At 37.3% G+C, this 17457-nt stretch overlaps 1 protein-coding gene across 24 annotated transcripts in view; it reads left to right on the top strand.

The window, feature by feature from the left end:
- NEB (nebulin) overlaps window positions 1-17457 on the top strand; it is a 216183-nt gene that overhangs the window by 193026 nt on the left and 5700 nt on the right. For 8 of the 24 annotated variants that reach the window (XM_064287138.1, XM_064287143.1, XM_064287137.1 and 5 more), the window contains 14 exons: window positions 1303-1395; window positions 1883-1975; window positions 6485-6577; window positions 7150-7242; window positions 7804-7896; window positions 8451-8543; window positions 10373-10465; window positions 10796-10888; window positions 11380-11472; window positions 12393-12500; window positions 12607-12790; window positions 13112-13204; window positions 14273-14425; window positions 14749-14855. In XM_064287138.1, coding sequence (XP_064143208.1) covers window positions 1303-1395; window positions 1883-1975; window positions 6485-6577; window positions 7150-7242; window positions 7804-7896; window positions 8451-8543; window positions 10373-10465; window positions 10796-10888; window positions 11380-11472; window positions 12393-12500; window positions 12607-12790; window positions 13112-13204; window positions 14273-14425; window positions 14749-14855 — 1482 coding nt within the window. Of the gene's footprint in view, window positions 1-1302; window positions 1396-1882; window positions 1976-6484; window positions 6578-7149; window positions 7243-7803; window positions 7897-8450; window positions 8544-10372; window positions 10540-10795; window positions 10889-11379; window positions 11473-12392; window positions 12501-12606; window positions 12791-13111; window positions 13205-14272; window positions 14426-14748; window positions 14856-17457 lie in introns of those variants that run through there. The other 16 variants (XM_064287150.1, XM_064287140.1, XM_064287139.1 and 13 more) reach the window with 15 other exon arrangements.

The raw sequence follows: 17457 nt of genomic DNA on the forward strand, positions 1-17457 counted from the left end.
ACTGTGGTGTTTGATAGCACTTCTTGCCTTTCTCTGATTTTTGTTGTTATTTTATCATCCAGGAGTATTTCTGTTGTTTTGCTGTGGGAGAGGGGAAGAGGGATCAGGGTAAAGAAGCACATCTTAGTTACCCAAATGGTAGAGTTTTAAAGATTCCTAACATTTATTTCCTAGCAAAACAACAATATTGCCACGGGAATTCACCTGTGACACAAACACCTCCTTCACTAATACAACATGGAATTCATCCCTCTGAAAGGGAATGAAGGCTAAAAATTCTCGTTAACATTAACATTAACAGAGGGGAAAGAAGAGAAGAAGGCAAGAGGGCTTGAGAAGTGAAGGTCCTTTATGCTTTTCATTAAAATTTATAATCATATGACAAAACCAAAACACCAAACCAGTGGCCATCAAGCCAGTTCCAGCTCATGGCTACCCCATATGTGCCAGAGTAGAACTGTGCTCCACAGGGTTTTCAATGGCTGATTTTTGGATGTAGATCACCAGGACTTTGTTTCAACAGTCCATTGATACTATCACTAAGAAATAGGGACTCCCCAGTTTGGAAAGCACTAGTTTACATGATCCAGCAATCATCAGTAAAAATTTCAGGGAATGAGCCCCTCCTAAAAAAATAAATTGTTCACATCTCCTCCCAGTAAGGATTCTTAACCAAAAAAAAAAAATCAAACTTGTTGCTGTCGAATCGATTCCGACTCACAGCAACCCTATAGGGCAGAGTAGAACTGCTCCATAGGGTTTCCAAGGAACACCTGGTGAATTTGAACTGCTGACCTTTTGGTTAGCAGCCATAGCTCTTAACCACTACACCACCAGGGTTTCCTTAAGGATTTCTACCAGTTGGCGATTTTCATTAGAAAATACGAAGTAAACAGAAAACTCTCAACAACCTGGAAGGAATAGAGTGTCGTGTGACTAGAAGAATTCAAAACCAAGCAACCTATTTACAAATTTTCAAATCTACTGAGAACCTGCTCAGTCAAGGCACTGATTTTTCATGTCGTTTAATTCATTATCATCTTTTCATACGTTTTTAGGAATGTTCTTGACTATAGAAAATGCATAATTCGATAGCTTGTTTCCAAGGTAGTAGGATTGCTACTTTAAGAGAAAACATAAATATTTATGGAATTTTTTTCCCTTATTCCTTGATTGTCATATTTGAAAGCTAGATTGTTTTTATGGTACAAGTAGCTTCCCACCAAATAGCCCACTTGTAGCAGTAATCTAAAGGATCCATGGTCATTTTACCTTTTTGGGTACTCTAATTATCTCTTACAGGTTATGTACAAAGAAAACTTGGGAACAGGCATTCCAACCCCTGTCACTCCAGAGATTCAGAGAGTCAGACGCAATCAAGAGAACTTTAGCTCGGTATTTACAAATACATCAAATAAGAAACTCTATGTCCCATAAAAAAATTTACCAGAATAACCCATCATCCTTTTATAAAAAGTAACATCTTAACAACAATTCAGGGTGTGTTTATGTGTGTGTGTGTGTGTTCACTTGACCAAAACCATCTGAACTTACACAAAGTGACTCACTTTTCTGATTGTACTTTAACATTTTCTGTGACTGACAAGTGTGAATACTTAGATCTGAGGAACCGTAAATAAAACTAACACAAGATCCTTCACCATTATACTTATATCCTATAACTCAATGCTTTCTGTTGTACTTTTGTGTTCCCAGAATTAGCATCATAGAGTTTATCGTTAGAGCTGCGAAGTAAAAAGTAAAAGCATTATCCTTACTAAAAAAAAGTGGCCTCCTCACATCCCCTACCCCCAATTTCCTTTCTTCCTCAATCTTTGTGCTTGTTTTGAGTGTCTTCTGGATACTTTTTTGTATCTCACAGGTTTTGTACAAAGAAAATTTGGGGACAGGAACCCCAACACCTATCACTCCAGAGATGGAGAGAGTCAAACGCAATCAAGAGAACTTTAGCTCGGTATTTCTTAGGGGGCAAAAATTCTTATTTGAAATAATATCTTTAACCCATCACAAAAATGTAATTTTTCTACCCATAAAATTACTAAATTCATATAATGATACCAATTATTATCTCAGTTTTCGACGCAAATCTAATTTAGTATTCACTTTAGCGCTGGTGTGAATTTTTCATTGTTTTTCCTAAAACGTAGATATTTATCACTTCCCTTAAAAACCTGTAATACTCAGATTTCCTTCCTGCAATCTTCCTTTAATAACAGTAGGTGCTTCTAACTGGTGTGGGATAAATTTGAAGTAAAATCTAACATTCTTTCAAAAGGAGAATGTTAATTGGAATTTTATTTCTATTTATTGTTGCCATGTTGGATGTACTCTTTGTGTTTGCTGCTTTTCTTAAATAAAAAAAAAAGGTAATTCCTAAACATTTTCATTCCAAAGATGACATAGCAATTCACAGTAATGCAGAAATACGAATTTGCTGGCCTCAGCAATAGTTTTGTACACCATGCAAGATATAAATGAGCTTCTCTTGGAGGAGCTTCTTTCAGGACCATTGAAAAGCTAATATTTATTTAGGTTTTAATCTTTATGAGTAACATTTATTTTGTACTCCAAAATGACTCTTTTTAAAATTTTGTTTCCCTAATTTAGTGTTACCAACATGATTAACTTGAACTTTATTTGATAAACACAGCCTAACCTTTCTGTCTTTGGGAGAAGTCAAACCACTCTTCCCTACAGGAGCAGCTGTGTATGTACGTCTGAATGCTGCGTAGGCGTCCGTATAGCTAAATGCCCAAAGCTGGTCTATAGCTGCTCTATTTCTTTAAATTACTTAAGTCTATTTTACTTCAGCATAACGACAGAAAAAATACTTTCAGAGACTATTTTAAAAGTTAGGTCTAGCGGAAAGATGGGCCCAGGCTGATTTGATTGTTGATTTTGTACACACAGATATTGTACAAAGAGAACTTGAGCAAGGGGACCCCCTTACCTGTCACTCCTGAGATGGAGAGAGTCAAACGCAATCAAGAAAACTTTAGCTCGGTATTTGGGAGGCAGCTCCCTTTAACTCCATATTTCAAAAAAACATAATAACTTCTATAAAATAAAACTTCTTATTAGTCCTTTTAAAATAATCAACTTAACAAAATCCTTTTTTTTAAAGCTCACCACCGGAATCCTCCCGTTTTTAAGACCTTTTACTTACCATTTTGATCCTAACGCCCTATACTTTCTATAATAGTCCCTTAAAACATTTAATTGGTTCCTTTCCTTCTCTTTTCACCTTTCATGTTTCTGCTGGGACTTTGGAAGTTAATTGATTTCAAAAAACAACCACTGACATTTTATTTAGTTCGAACTCTTTGTATGTGGTGTTTCTAGATTAGGTAGTGTTACAAGATAAAGGACTTAAGGCCACATGTAGAAAGAGAGACTCTGCTTGGGAACAGGGTCACCTTGGCATGGATCCAGTCTAGATAAATTGCAGCACCAAGGAAGAAACCTGTTCAATATTGAAACCAAAACAATTTCACCTTGATACTCATTCTAAGCAAGTCATTTCACGAATAGAAATCTAGCCTTTTTGAATTTTTGAAACACATAAATTGGTGCATGAGTTTACATTTCATGTTATTGCCTCTTTTTATTAATGTTGTTGTTGAAAAACTCAGTAATACCAAAATAGTCTGGGAAAACTTCTATTTAAGGCTTTTAGCTTGATTGACGCCTGAGATGGATAATCAAATGTCAGCAGTAAAATTTAGCGGGATTTTTTTTGAGGGGGTTGAGGAGAAGGGATGATCCAGAATGGTTTTTAATAGTCAATTTAAATATTTTCTAAAAGTTAGAGATTCTTTCACATAATTAGATCAGTAACTTTCTTTGGTCCCATGGTCTTTCTGTTTTGCTTTCCTTTGTTTTTAATTACTATTTACTAACCATGTTTTGATTTTGTTAAATTTTCAATGTTAGTTAATATGTCTTTTGGAATGTTTTATTCACTGTTTTCCCTGTTGTTGTTGTTTTTTTAATTATTATTTCTCTTTTTGAAGAGCTTGCATTTCCAAAAATTACTTTCTCCTATTTTCTTCTGTATTAGAGTGATAGTATTATTGTTTGTACCTAGTTGAAGACTTTCATGATCATGGTGGTTCTGGACGATTTCTTTTTTTAAAGTGCCCATTTGCATTAACTTTTAAACAGGTTGCATTTAGGCAAAATTGTCCAGTTGGTGCATAGGGCCATTTTAGATACTGCGGGAAATAAACAGGGCTGCATATTAAAACCGACTTTTAGAACTGACCCTCCGTACAACTTGAATTTACTCAACAAAAACCAATTTTGCCATGTTGCATAGATTTAGCCTGGGGTTTTAAACATCTGTTATACTGTAAAACACTCTGCCTAGGAAAAATAAGTATTCACCAATCTATTTAAAAAGCAATTTTTCTATTGCACACTAGGCATTTTGGTACTTCTATGAAATTATTTGTAAGTTTTTTTTCCTCAATTTCTGACACAGAAAATAAGCGTTTATATATGGGTTAGTGATAAAAGTTGAATACCAAATGCCCTGGCACTTCAGCTAAGGAAATAAGGAATTATTCTCAACCAGACCTATACCTGAAAAGAGAGGTTGACTTGGTAAACTGGTCTTTCCTGTCTGTAGGTCATCAAGTTCCCTACAAGGTAGAAGAAGGGGCAGTCTTGACTGCTGTTTTTTTTTTTTTTGTTGTTGTTGTTGTTTTTCTGCATGCTTTCTTGTGTCATACAGGTGTTGTATAAAGAAAACCTCGGGAAAGGGACCCCGATTCCCATCACTCCAGAGATGGAGAGAGTCAAACACAATCAAGAAAACTTTAGCTCGGTATTTAAAAGGAAAAAAAAAAAAACTTGAAAAAAAGTTTTTAATAAGATGAATGACTAGAATTTTTAATCTAATCAACTTAACCAAGTAAAAAATTGACACAAGTCTTGTTTGCAACTTAATGCTGCCATTTCCAATATATCAGTTTCCCTATTTTGGTTAAACATAAATATAATCATTTAACTTAAAAAAAAGTTTAGTATATTTCAGCTCTTAAAAACGTAACATTCACGTGTATCCTGCTTTGGCAAACTTGACGTGAACGTAAAGCTTACAAAAATTTATTCTGCAAAGGTCAGACTGCTGGCCTCATTTCATTTCCTATACTAACTTTCTCTGTCTCTACTGGTATTTGTACACATATTCTGCAGTTTCTTTTTTTTTAACTTCCTGACATAGCTCTCCATTTGCCTCAAAAATAATTCTTCCCAATATGTTCACCCAAACTAAAAATCAAATACTTTCACTTCTTTTGAAAGTAAACAAAAGAAGATTTGTGTGTATATCTTCATATATACAGTGTTTATAAACCCCAAATATCCTTATGTAGTTGATTAATAGCATTTTGAATGCAAAAATAACTTCCTTGGTTTTGTTTCTCTCCTACTGTTTTTAAGTCCCAGCCCCACCCCCACCCCTACTCCTCCTAACTATAACTAGGCTGGGGAAAACTAATTGTTCCCGTTCACAGCGATCGTCTTTGATCGTCTTTGCTCGGAGCTGCAGAGATTAGTTCAAACCATAACAAAACTTTCTTTTCATATTTCTTAGTTGTTGCTGTCTTTCCTGCATTCCCTTGCTTTTAAGGACGTCATGGGGCTCAGGCTGGTTGGGTTTTAAAGCTTTGGGTATTGCCCTTCCCCTAACTAACTCATTTCTTTTCCTCCCTCACCTCTCGCTCCCAGCTGCTGCAAGAGAGGGAAAAGATTGATTGCTTCTTGTTCTGGATGCTTTCTTATCCTACAGGTGCTCTACAAAGAAAACCTAGGGACAGGAATTCCAGTCCCCATCACTCCTGAGATGAAGAGAGTCAAACAGAATCAAGAAAACTTTAGCTCGGTATTTCAGAAAGACAGGGAAAAAAAGATGTGGCTTAACCACATAATTAACCTGATTCTTAACATTTCTTCTTCCTCTTTTTTTTTTTTTTTTTTTTGAACCCACTTCCCTTCCTTTGCTTTTAATATAACTCACTTAGCAAAAGGACACCCTTTCTCATTTCTATGATAGCACTGCAAATTTTAATTTTTATTTCAGTCCATTCTGATTTTTATTCCGTCTGATACTTTTAAACACTTTAAAAAATAACAAGTCTTCTTGTTTGCTTGGGTAACAGAAATCCAGTTCCTAACAATCTCAAATCCCCACGTAATTATGTAGGAGGCACCCTGCTCAGAGGTGAAAAAATAACTCAGCCTTTCCGCAGTAGCTGAGGTCCTTGCTGCCTATAGGTGTGAAGTTTCCCTCCCAATAATGGCTTCCATTAGAGTAGTATTTGGAGTCTTGTCACATATAACTCCTGGCTCCTTGGAATACTGTGCCATTTTGTAGCAAGGAAATTGAACTCACACTTAAACTTCACAACAAATGAAATGTTATTTACATTGTTTTTCTGGATGCTTTCTCATTACACAGGTGTTATACAAAGAAAACATGGGCAAGGGAACCCCTTTACCTGTCACTCCAGAGATGGAGAGAGTCAAACACAATCAAGAAAATATTAGCTCGGTACTTTGGCAAGAAAAGAAAAAAGGATGCCACTTAACCTCATAATTAACTTGATTCTTAATATGACTTCTTTTATTTATTTATTTTTTGGAACCCACTTCCCTTGCTTTGCTTTTAATATAACTCACTTAGGAAAAGGACACCCTTTCTCATTTATATGATAGCATCACGAATTCTAATTTTCATTTCAGTCCATTCTGATTTTTATTTCATCTGATACTTTTAAACACGTTAAAAAATAACAAGTCTTTTTGTTTGCTTGGGTAACAGAAAATCTCAGCCTCTAACAATCTCAAATCCCCACATGATTTTCTAGGAGGCACCCTGCTCAGAGATGAAAAAATAACATGGGTAACTCAGCCTTTCCGCAGTAGCTGAGGTCCTTGCTGCCTACAGGTGTGAAGTTTCCCTCCCAATAATGGCTTCCATTAGAGTAGCATGTGGAGTCTTGTCAGCATATAACTCCTGGCTCCTTGGAATACTGTGTAACAAGGAAGTTGAACTCATGCTTAAATTCATAACAAATGAAATGTTATTTACGTTGTTTTTCTGGATGCTTTCTCATTACACAGGTGTTATACAAAGAAAACATGGGCAAGGGAATCCCTTTACCTGTCACTCCGGAGATGGAGAGAGTCAAACACAATCAAGAAAATATTAGCTCGGTACTTCGGCAAGAAAGAGAAAAAAAGATGCCACTTAACCTCATAATTAACTTGATTCTTAATATGACTTCTTTTATTTTTTGGAACGCACTTCCCTTCCTTCGCTTTTAATATAGCTCACTTAGCAGAAGGACACCCTTTCTCATTTCTATGATGGCACTGCGAATTCTAATTTTTATTTCAGTCCATTCTGATTTTGTTTCATCTGATACTTTTAAATGCTTTTTAAAAAATAACAAGTCTTTGTTTGCTTGGGTAACGGAAAATCAATTTCTAACAATCTCAAAGCCCCACGTGATTGTCTAGGAGGCACCCTGCTCAGAGATGAAAAAATAACATTGGTAACTCAGCCTTTCCGCAGTAGCTGAGGTCCTTGCTGCCTACAGGTGTGAAGTTTCCCTCCCAATAATGGCTTCCATTAGAGTAGCATGTGGAGTCTTGTCACATGTAACTCCTGGTTCCTTGGAATACTGTGTAACAAGGAAGTTGAACTCATGCTTAAATTCACAACAAATGAAATGTTATTTACATTGTTTTTCTGGATGCTTTCTCATCACACAGGTGTTATACAAAGAAAACATGGGCAAGGGAACCCCTTTACCTGTCACTCCAGAGATGGAGAGAGTCAAACACAATCAAGAAAATATAAGCTCGGTACTTCGGCAAGAAAGGGAAAAAAAGATGCCACTTAACCTCATAATTAACTTCTTAACATTTCTTCTTTTTTTTTTTTTGAACCCACTTCCTCTCCTTTGCTTTTAATATAACTCACTTAGCAAAAGAACATCCTTTCTCATTTCTATGATGGCACTGTAAATTTTAATTTTTCAATCCATTCTGACTTTTATCTCATCTGATACTTTTAAACATTAAAAAAAAAATAACAAGTCTTTGCTTGGGTAACAGAAAATCAGTTTCTAACAATCTCAAAGCCCCACGTGATTGTATAGGAGGCACCCTGCTCAGAGATAAAAAAATAACATTGGTAACTCAGCCTTTCCGCGGTAGCTGAGGTCCTTGCTGCCTACAGGTGTGAAGTTTCCCTCCCAATAATGGCTTCCATTAGAGTAGCATGTGGAGTCTTGTCAGCATATAACTCCTGGCTCCTTGGAATACTGTGTAACAAGGAAGTTGAATTTACACTTAAAACTTTACAACAAACGAAATGTTATTTACATTGTTTTTCTGGATGCTTTCTCATCACACAGGTGTTATACAAAGAAAACATGGGCAAGGGAACCCCTTTACCTGTCACTCCAGAGATGGAGAGAGTCAAACACAATCAAGAAAATATTAGCTCGGTACTTTGGCAAGAAAAGAAAAAACTACTTCTTTAATGGATTTAAAATAATACATATTAATCCTACTTTTTAAACAACTTAAATTTTGTGGATTTCTTTACCAAGTTTACCCTTCTTTCCTATAGGGCTACTCCTAGCCTTAACCCCATAATAACAAGATTGCCTTAATCCATAATTTAAAGTTCTAATATCCTGAAGTAACAGATTTTCCTATAAAACATCCTTTTGCTCATCTCTCCCCAAACTTGCTCTCTACCCAAGGTCTCCTTGTTTTACGTACTTGTGAAATTTGGGGTGGGTGTAATGAGCTCTTTCAGCAACATTATAGCTGTGATTTCGTTGAGTCTTTACATCTATGACTTTAGGTTTTATTTCACCCTGACAGACTTGGACAAAGAGACCTTGGGAAAAATAACCCCTGATCTTTTCCTTCAAGGGTAATGATACAAATTAAGATCCAGTAGTAATTTTGGCAATTGATTGTCAATTTAAGAAGGAAAGTGTCAATAGAACTGTATTTTTGTTTTATCAATTTTAGGTTTGTTCTTAAAATTTATCATGATCTTTAAGTGTAAATTCTAGTAAACCAGGTCCTATAAGCCTGTGCTCTGTGATATTACCAACGTGTATAAAGGACTGGTTATTGGGGGACTGGGGCTTGTGTAAAGAGCCCTGGTGGCACAAGGGTTAAAGCACTCGGCTGCTAACTAAAAGGTCTGTGGTTTGCACCCCTAGGCAGTCCACAGGAGAGAGATGTGGCAGTCTGCTTCTGTGAAGATTACAGCCTTGGAAACCCTATGGGGCAGTTCTACTCTGTCCTATGGGGAAGGTATGAGTCAGAATCGGCTCAATGGCAATGAGTTTGATTTGGGGTTTAGGGGCTTGTGTGGGGACGACTTAAGCTTATGTAGTGAACAGCCTTGTGGCCCTCAACATTTACACAGTCTCAGGTTTCTGTGATACTGGACCGCAGTGCTGCTCAAACCTTAGCATGCATCGGAATCACCTGGAGGGTTTGTTAATCAGACTGCTGGGTCCTGTCCCCAGAGTTTCTCATTATGTAGGTCTGGCATATCTATTAAGTTCTCAGGTGATACTGACTTTGCTGTCCAGAGACCACACCTGGAGAACCGCTACTTAGCAGAATTCTTCTTGAATGCCATTTCCCCGACATTCAGTATTCCCAAGAATAATACCAAGGGAGGACATTGAGGTTGAGGACTTTCTTGATGTCTTACTGTGTTTCCTAATGGTGCACCATGATAGTGATAGAATAATTGCCCAAAACATATATTTTCCTTACTGACATGTCTGCTGTTGTACTAAACTAAAGCAAAAGGCAAAGCCTAGATGATAGCAAAGAAAAAGGGGTGGGAAAATCCACTGCCTTTTTTTGAGGGCTTACAAATGTACTGATAGGTCTAAGTACTGAAAAGAGGTCCAGTAACCATCTGCTATATTGGGAGCAGCCCCAATCTTTTCCCTAGTGTTTGTCAGCCCCATCCCTGTAACTTCTGTTTAGCTTTTCTGCCAGGTACTTATCATTCATTGACTAGCGATAAAATGACTGTGGTCTCTTACCCCTTTGGGGATCACTGTAGCCATCTCTTGCAGTCCTTAAGGATTTCAGGCATGGTCCTACCCTGGAAATGTGTGTCTTGCTGTAACTACATTCAGCCTCTTTTGGAAACATGTCCCTTTCCATCTAACCTTATTTCCCAAATGGTTTGGCACCCTGACCCTTATAAAAAGTTATCTGTCCCATGTAATCCTTTGGTGACTTTAATTCTTTTTTCTTTTTGGCTTTTTGGATCCAATGGATCCCATAGGTTTTGTACAAAGAAAATGTGGGGAAAGGCACCCCAACCCCTGTCACTCCAGAGATGCAGAGAGTCAAACGCAATCAAGAAAACATTAGCTCGGTATCGTCTTGAGAAACAAAACTGCTTTTAGTTTTGCAAAGTAACCCCTGCAGTTTGGCCTGCTCCTAACCCAGGTTAAAAACAAGATGCCAGTTACATTCGAATCTCCTCTAAATATCACGCTACACTTACCATTGCCATTAACTATTTTGAAGCTTTCTTCTTGAGAGCTGGTCTCACTAATAGTAATATTTTCCAAATAATTTAATTAAAATTTTTTTAATTTAATTTTTAATCACATATCGTCCCCTCCTCTCCCCCAACTACATCAATCTGATAACCTGACTATTGCCTCCCAGTGACTTTTGGATACAACTTTGCATCTCACAGGTGTTATACAAAGAGAATCTGGGGAAAGCAACCCCCACACACTTTACTCCCGAGATGGAAAGAGCCAAACGCAATCAAGAAAACTTTAGCTCGGTATCTGATCTGAGAGAAGAAAAAAAACTTAAACTTTTAACAAGCCTGGCAAAATGGTTATCCCACTAATTGATCTCACAGTTTTCCCAAAACTTTTGTGTATCTTTTAAAATCCTTCTTTGCTCACTTAAAAGGAAAACAAACAGAAAAACCCTCCTACCACCTCCAATTGACTTGACTGTTAACTACATTCAACCCCCTTTGAGAACATACCCTGTTTCACCTAACCTTATTTGCTAAATGGTTTAGCACCTTGAGCCTCGTAAAAAGTCATCTGTTCCATTTAATCCTTTAGTAACTTTAATTCTTTTCTCTTTTTTGGCTTTTTGGATCCAAATCTTTTGCTTTATACAATAACATTTTAATGGCTTTATTTCCTGAGGTATTTCTTATAGAGTGTGATATGATTGAGGCATAACACCAGCTAAATGATGGTTCTCAGAACGAGTGTTCACCTCTCTGATGTCTGGACACTCTCTTCACTTCCCTAGGTATTGTACAAAGAGAATTTGAGGAGAGCGACTTCGACACCTGTTACTCCAGAGATGGAGAGAGCTAAGCGCAACCAGGAAAACATTAGCTCGGTATTTGCTAGGCTTATGAAGAAGTAGTGCAACAACTTGGAAAATAACAATTTAACATCATAAAAACGTGCCCCTTCTTATTCAACTGAAAACACGCTAAAAAAAAAATTTTTTTTAAAGAGAGAAATGCAACATCTTGGAAAATAACATGTTAACACCATAAACTTGTGTACTTTCTTATTCAACTGAAAATTTACACTAAAATTAACATGACTGTGCTTTTAAAATCGAAATGGTCATACTAAGACATAACAAGTAATTGCCAGTGTTTTCTCTCCCCTTTTACTTTACTTTGAGGTAGTCTTACATAACCAACTATAACAAATTGACTTCTAACATCCTCAATCTTCTGCTCTCCCTTTTTTTTTAAGGTCCCCTATGAAACAGGTAATATTCTGAAATTTATGCCTTCCTTGGCTTTGATATTTTGGGGCTTTAGTGTCTGTAGGACTTTAATTTCTGTATTATCATATTGGCTTATGAAATATGTATGGAAACTTAAAAAAAAAAAAAAAAAAGGTCAGTTGGTTTAAAGGATAGTTCTTTCAAATTCCCTTCAGTCTCACATTTAGTGCCAAACACCAAAGAATATGCTGTGTTGGTGCTACAATTTCCGGCAAATTCAAGAGGCTACTTTCTCCCTTTTCCTTTCAAAATTATACTGTGCCTTTTTTCTTTTGAAAATGAAAATTACATTTTCAAAGTCAAAGTCAAAGCAAGTCCTGTCTTTTCTGAAGCAAGCCCTACGGGTCCTCGCACTAAGCTGTTCCACTGTTAGTCCCGTGTCTGGCTGGGCCCTTTCAATTGTTTCATGCCTCCCTCACCACTTCCTTCCATCTCCATCTGTTGGAAAGGTCTTGAGGTTTTAGAATTAGGCCAGCACCATGACCTGTACTCATTCATGATCTCTCTTCCATCAGGTACTATATTCTGACAGCTTCCGGAAACAAATTCAAGGCAAAGCTGCCTATGTCTTGGACACTCCAGAGATGAGGCGGGTGAGGGAGACCCAACGGCACATCTCAACCGTGAGTCAGGAATTCTTTAGAATTGGCTGGCTGGCTTGTTGGAACATATAAAAAGGGAAATGATTACTCAATCATATTTTCATCAAGGGTATTCGTGAAATTTCAGGTAAAATATCATGAAGACTTTGAAAAACACAAGGGTTGCTTCACACCAGTGGTGACGGACCCTATCACTGAACGAGTAAAGAAGAACACTCAGGACTTCAGTGACATTAACTACCGAGGTATTCAGAGAAAAGTGGTAGAGATGGAACAAAAACGAAACGACCAGGACCAGGAGACTATTACAGGTAATTGAGCTCTACGGGGAAATCAACTTGAAGGCAAAGGTGATCAGGAGAACAAAAGTGACATTACCTACAGCCAGTCAAAGGATAAAGGACCTCAGTCTGTGTTTTCATTAGAGTGAAAGAAAGCTTGTTATTCCACATTGTGCAGAGCTGACATTTTCTTTTACCTTTTGCTTTGTTGTCCTCTGAGGAACAGACATGAGCAGAACCTGAGTTAAATAAGTTTTATTCAATCCTTTTCTTGTATAAATTCATACCAGGGTTTCCAAGTTATTAGAAGAATCCAAGAGGACCTGTTCTGATCATTAGCTTCCCTTCCAGGTTTGCGCGTCTGGCGTACTAACCCTGGCTCAGTTTTTGACTATGATCCAGCAGAAGACAACATTCAATCTCGAAGCTTACACATGATTAATGGTATGTTATGCTGTGAAGCCTTATAGATATACACAAACACTGCCATTTAGTGGGCTAGAGTCAATAGCTTTGCCACTCTGAAATTCCTTTCTCCAGGGCTTTCCATTTTCTGAGTCACCCGTTCAAAACAAAAACATCTAGTTGACGAGAAGGCAAAACTGCATTTTCTAGACAAGTTCAAGTTAGAGAAATATTTTGTTTCAAGCTCAGTGCACACCTCCTTCAGGGCCCATTATCATTTTTTTACCTTAAAAAAAAAGGTCATAAATCTTTCTATTGGGCAAATAATAGAAAAACACATAGGCAAAGGGAAGAGAATGGATTTGATCTTTAGCACCTTTCTGAGCTGTCTTGGGTCAGGAAAAATTATTCATTCATGAATACAGCATGCAAACCTTTATGCCTTTTGTTCATGTTAAAAAGTAGAATAACTCAGTCCTCAAAGGATTTATACTCTAGTCTAGTGAGGAAGAGAGATGAGTAAATCAGTGGTTACACCCTGACACGTGCACTTTCAATGGTCTGCTCATGGTATTGAGGGAGCATGGAGAAAGAGCATCTAAATGAATTTGGAAGTTAGAGAAGACTCTCTGAAGAAGGTTAAGCTGGAGTTTGAATGTGAATATTACTATTTATTCATTTCAGTGAGGCAGGAATATGGGCGGGGTAGAAGGAGTAGCAGTTAGGGATGGACTCTTGGATTTGAACCCTGGCTATACTGAGGATCCAAACCAACTCAACGGCAACGGGTGTACTGAGGATGATAACCATACATAATAAGAACTGTGAGGATTTAATCCATGGAAATCCACTTAAAAGTATGCTTAGCAAACAGAGAATTCAGTTAATGTTAAGCATTACCAACCAACAGCTGTCATCCAGTCAATTCTAACTCTTGCCAACCTCATATGTTTCAAGGTAAACTGTGCTCCATAGGGTTTCAATGACTGATTTTTTGGAAATAAGTCACCAGGCCTTTCTTCCACCATATGTGGGTGGACTGAAAGCTTTAATCTTTCCCTCTGTAATTTTTGTGTTTTCTCCCTCTTCCAATTACATCTGTCCCAGTGCAAGCCCAGCGTAGGAACCGGGAGCAGTCACGATCTGCCAGCGCGCTGAGCATTAGTGGGGCCGAGGAGAAGTCTGAGCATTCTGAAGCTGCCGACCACCGTCTCTCCACCTACAGCGACGGGGGCATCTTCTTGAATGCAACTTCAACAGGTACAAGGATGGCACCGACTTTAATAAACATGGGCAGCCTCACTGACGCTTACTATAAAGGGCCTCTTGGAATTAAAAAAAAAAAAATTTAGGTCCTCTCTTCTAATGAGAAGACTAGAATTGTAGCGGGGCACATGAAGTTAGATGTTTCATTTTCGTTAACTTTATCAGCTGCTTGCTTCTTGAAAATCATTCTTTTTAAGCTGTGGAAAAAGACAACACTGCTCAGCTGCTAAACACATTTTCGACTCCATGGCAACGGTTTGGTTTTTTTTGGTTTAGGCACGTTTTGTCTTTATGAACTATTTTCTCTTTCCTTTCAGCTTACAAACAGGTGAAAACAACAGAGCTCCCACAACAACGATCATCTTCAGTTGCTACCCAGCAGACCACAGTATCTTCTATCCCATCTCATCCATCTACTGCTGGAGTAAGTAGATAATAAATGGCTTACTCAAACCAGTCTTATTTTTTGATATGCGCAGTAATGACTATAAAAACCTGCTGCCCTAGGGTCTATTCGGACTCATAGCAATCCTATAGGGCAGAGTAGAACTGCCCCCATAGAGTTTCCAAGAAGCGCCTGGCGGATTCGAATTGCTGACCTTTTGTTTAGCAGCCGTAGCACTTAACCACTATACCACCAGGGTTTCCATAATGACTATAGGTAGAGGTATTCCAGTCTTTTGTTAAAGTTTTTTAGCCAAGCCTTTTTGATATAATAAAAATATATGTAATTTTAATACTCTTTTTTTACACATCTCAGTTTTGTTTTTTTTGGTTTCATATTAACAGTAATACTAAAAAACCTTCTCTACACCAAACCCAAATTAATTTTAAAAATATCATTCAATGATTTAAAAAAAAAACAAACCTAGACCAAAGCATCACTATGGGCTCATTGGTCCCACCCGCTATCTTAAACTAAAACATTTGCCACTTGGAATAGTTCTTCAAGAATGTCCGTATGTATGTACATGTGCACACATACATACATGCAATATCTTAGATCTCCCCTATTAATATAATTGAAGAGACAAGTCAAATTATTTTTAAAATTCACCAGGCTACTTTAACATTCATAGTTTAAAACCCCTAGTCCCATTCATAATATATATATATATAAATACTTTAAGGATGAAATAAACAATATTTGTATGAAGAAAACTATATTAGAGGACATCAAAGAAGATCTAGATAAGTGTTGATAGCCATTATATTTCAGAAAAAGGATAATTATAAAGTTGTCTTTCTCCTGAAATAAATCAATAAATTCAAGGCAATTCCAATCAAAATTCTAATAGTGACATCCAAGCAGCCAGCAAACAATACGAAGAGATGTTCATGATCATTAGTCATTAAAAAAAAAATTAGAGAGCTGCAAATCAAGACTACAATGAGATAAATCTTACTGGAGCTAAAATGGCACTGATAAAAATAAACAAATAACAACAAATGTTGGCAAGGATGTGGGAGGTTGGAAACCTTATCCATTGCTGGTGGGACTGTAAAATAATACAACCACTATGGAAAAGAGGATGGCGTTTTTCTCAAGAAACTAGAAGTGTAACTACCTTATGATCCAGCAATCGTACTCCTAGGGATAGACCCCAGAGACCTAAAAATGATGACATGAACAGACATATGCACACCAATGTTCATAGCAGCTTTATTCACAATAGCAAATAAATGGAAACAACAGAAGTGGCCACCAACGGATGAATGGATAAGCAAATTGTGGTACATACACACAATGGAATACTATGCAACCATAAAGAACAATGATGAGTATGTGAAACACATTACAACACAGATGGACCTGGAGGGCATAATGCTAAGTGAAATAAGTCAAGCATGTAAGGACAAATACTGTATGATCCATCTTTTATAAGAAGACTAGATAAATATAGAGTGACCAATGTTCATGGATGGTTACCAGAGAGAGGAGGGGAGTACGCTTTAGACTGTAGACACTTGCTATTTTTGGTGTTGGGAAAAGCACCACTGGATGTGGATGTAGTGAGCACGGCACAACCAAAGTAAAAACAAGTGTTTGAGCACATGAGTATAGGCAAATTGGTATACAGGTAGGTACAGATGTGTACATAAGTGAGAACAGATAGAATTATCTATTAAAAAAAACAAACCTATCGCCATCAAGTCGATTCCAACTCATAGCAACCCTATAAGATAGAGTAGAACTGCCCCCATAGAGCTTCCAAGGAGCGCCTGGTGGATTTGAACTGCTGAACTCTTGGTTAGCAGCCGTAGTGCTTAACCACCATGTCACCAGGGTTTCCCTATAGGTATGTGTAAATAAAAATATGTGGGTACAGGCCCATATGTTCTTTGAAGACACAAATACAGATACTCCTTAAACATAACCAAACACCTTGCAAGATTAATTTTCTGAGTTTGAAGGCTTAGGACCATAGTCTCATGGGACAACTCAGTCAATTGGCATAAGAGTTCTCAAAAATCATGATTGGCATCCTAGTAAAGTGAGTACAATCTGGGGTCTTAAAAGTTTGTGAGCAGCCATCTAAGACACAACTATGGGTCTCTACTCATCAGGAGCGAAATAAGGCAACCAAAAACTCAGAGAAGAAACAAGTCTACGTGAGCTATAAGCTCATCTACCTGAGTAAAGATTTACAGCCTTGAAAACTCTACGGGGCAGTTCTACTCTGTCCTATAGGGTTGCTATGAGTGGGAAATGACTTGATGGCACACAACTATATATGTATATATGGCTTTATTAATATAAATTAACATAGTATTAAGTTCACCATTTAAAGTATACAATGGTTTTTAGTTTATTTAGAGTTGTTCAACCATAATCATAATCTTAGAACACTACCCTAAAACAAAACAAAACATACAACCTTGAACCCATCATCAGTTACTCTCCATCCCATTCTCATGCCCCCAGCTAGGAAACCACTAATATATCTTTCCCTATAGATTTGCCAATTCAGGACATTTTATATAAATGGCATCACACAATATATGGTCTTTTGTGACTGGCTTTT

The sequence above is a fragment of the Loxodonta africana genome, chromosome 6 (genome assembly GCF_030014295.1).
Source record: "Loxodonta africana isolate mLoxAfr1 chromosome 6, mLoxAfr1.hap2, whole genome shotgun sequence".
In the NCBI taxonomy this organism is placed as follows: domain Eukaryota; kingdom Metazoa; phylum Chordata; class Mammalia; order Proboscidea; family Elephantidae; genus Loxodonta; species Loxodonta africana.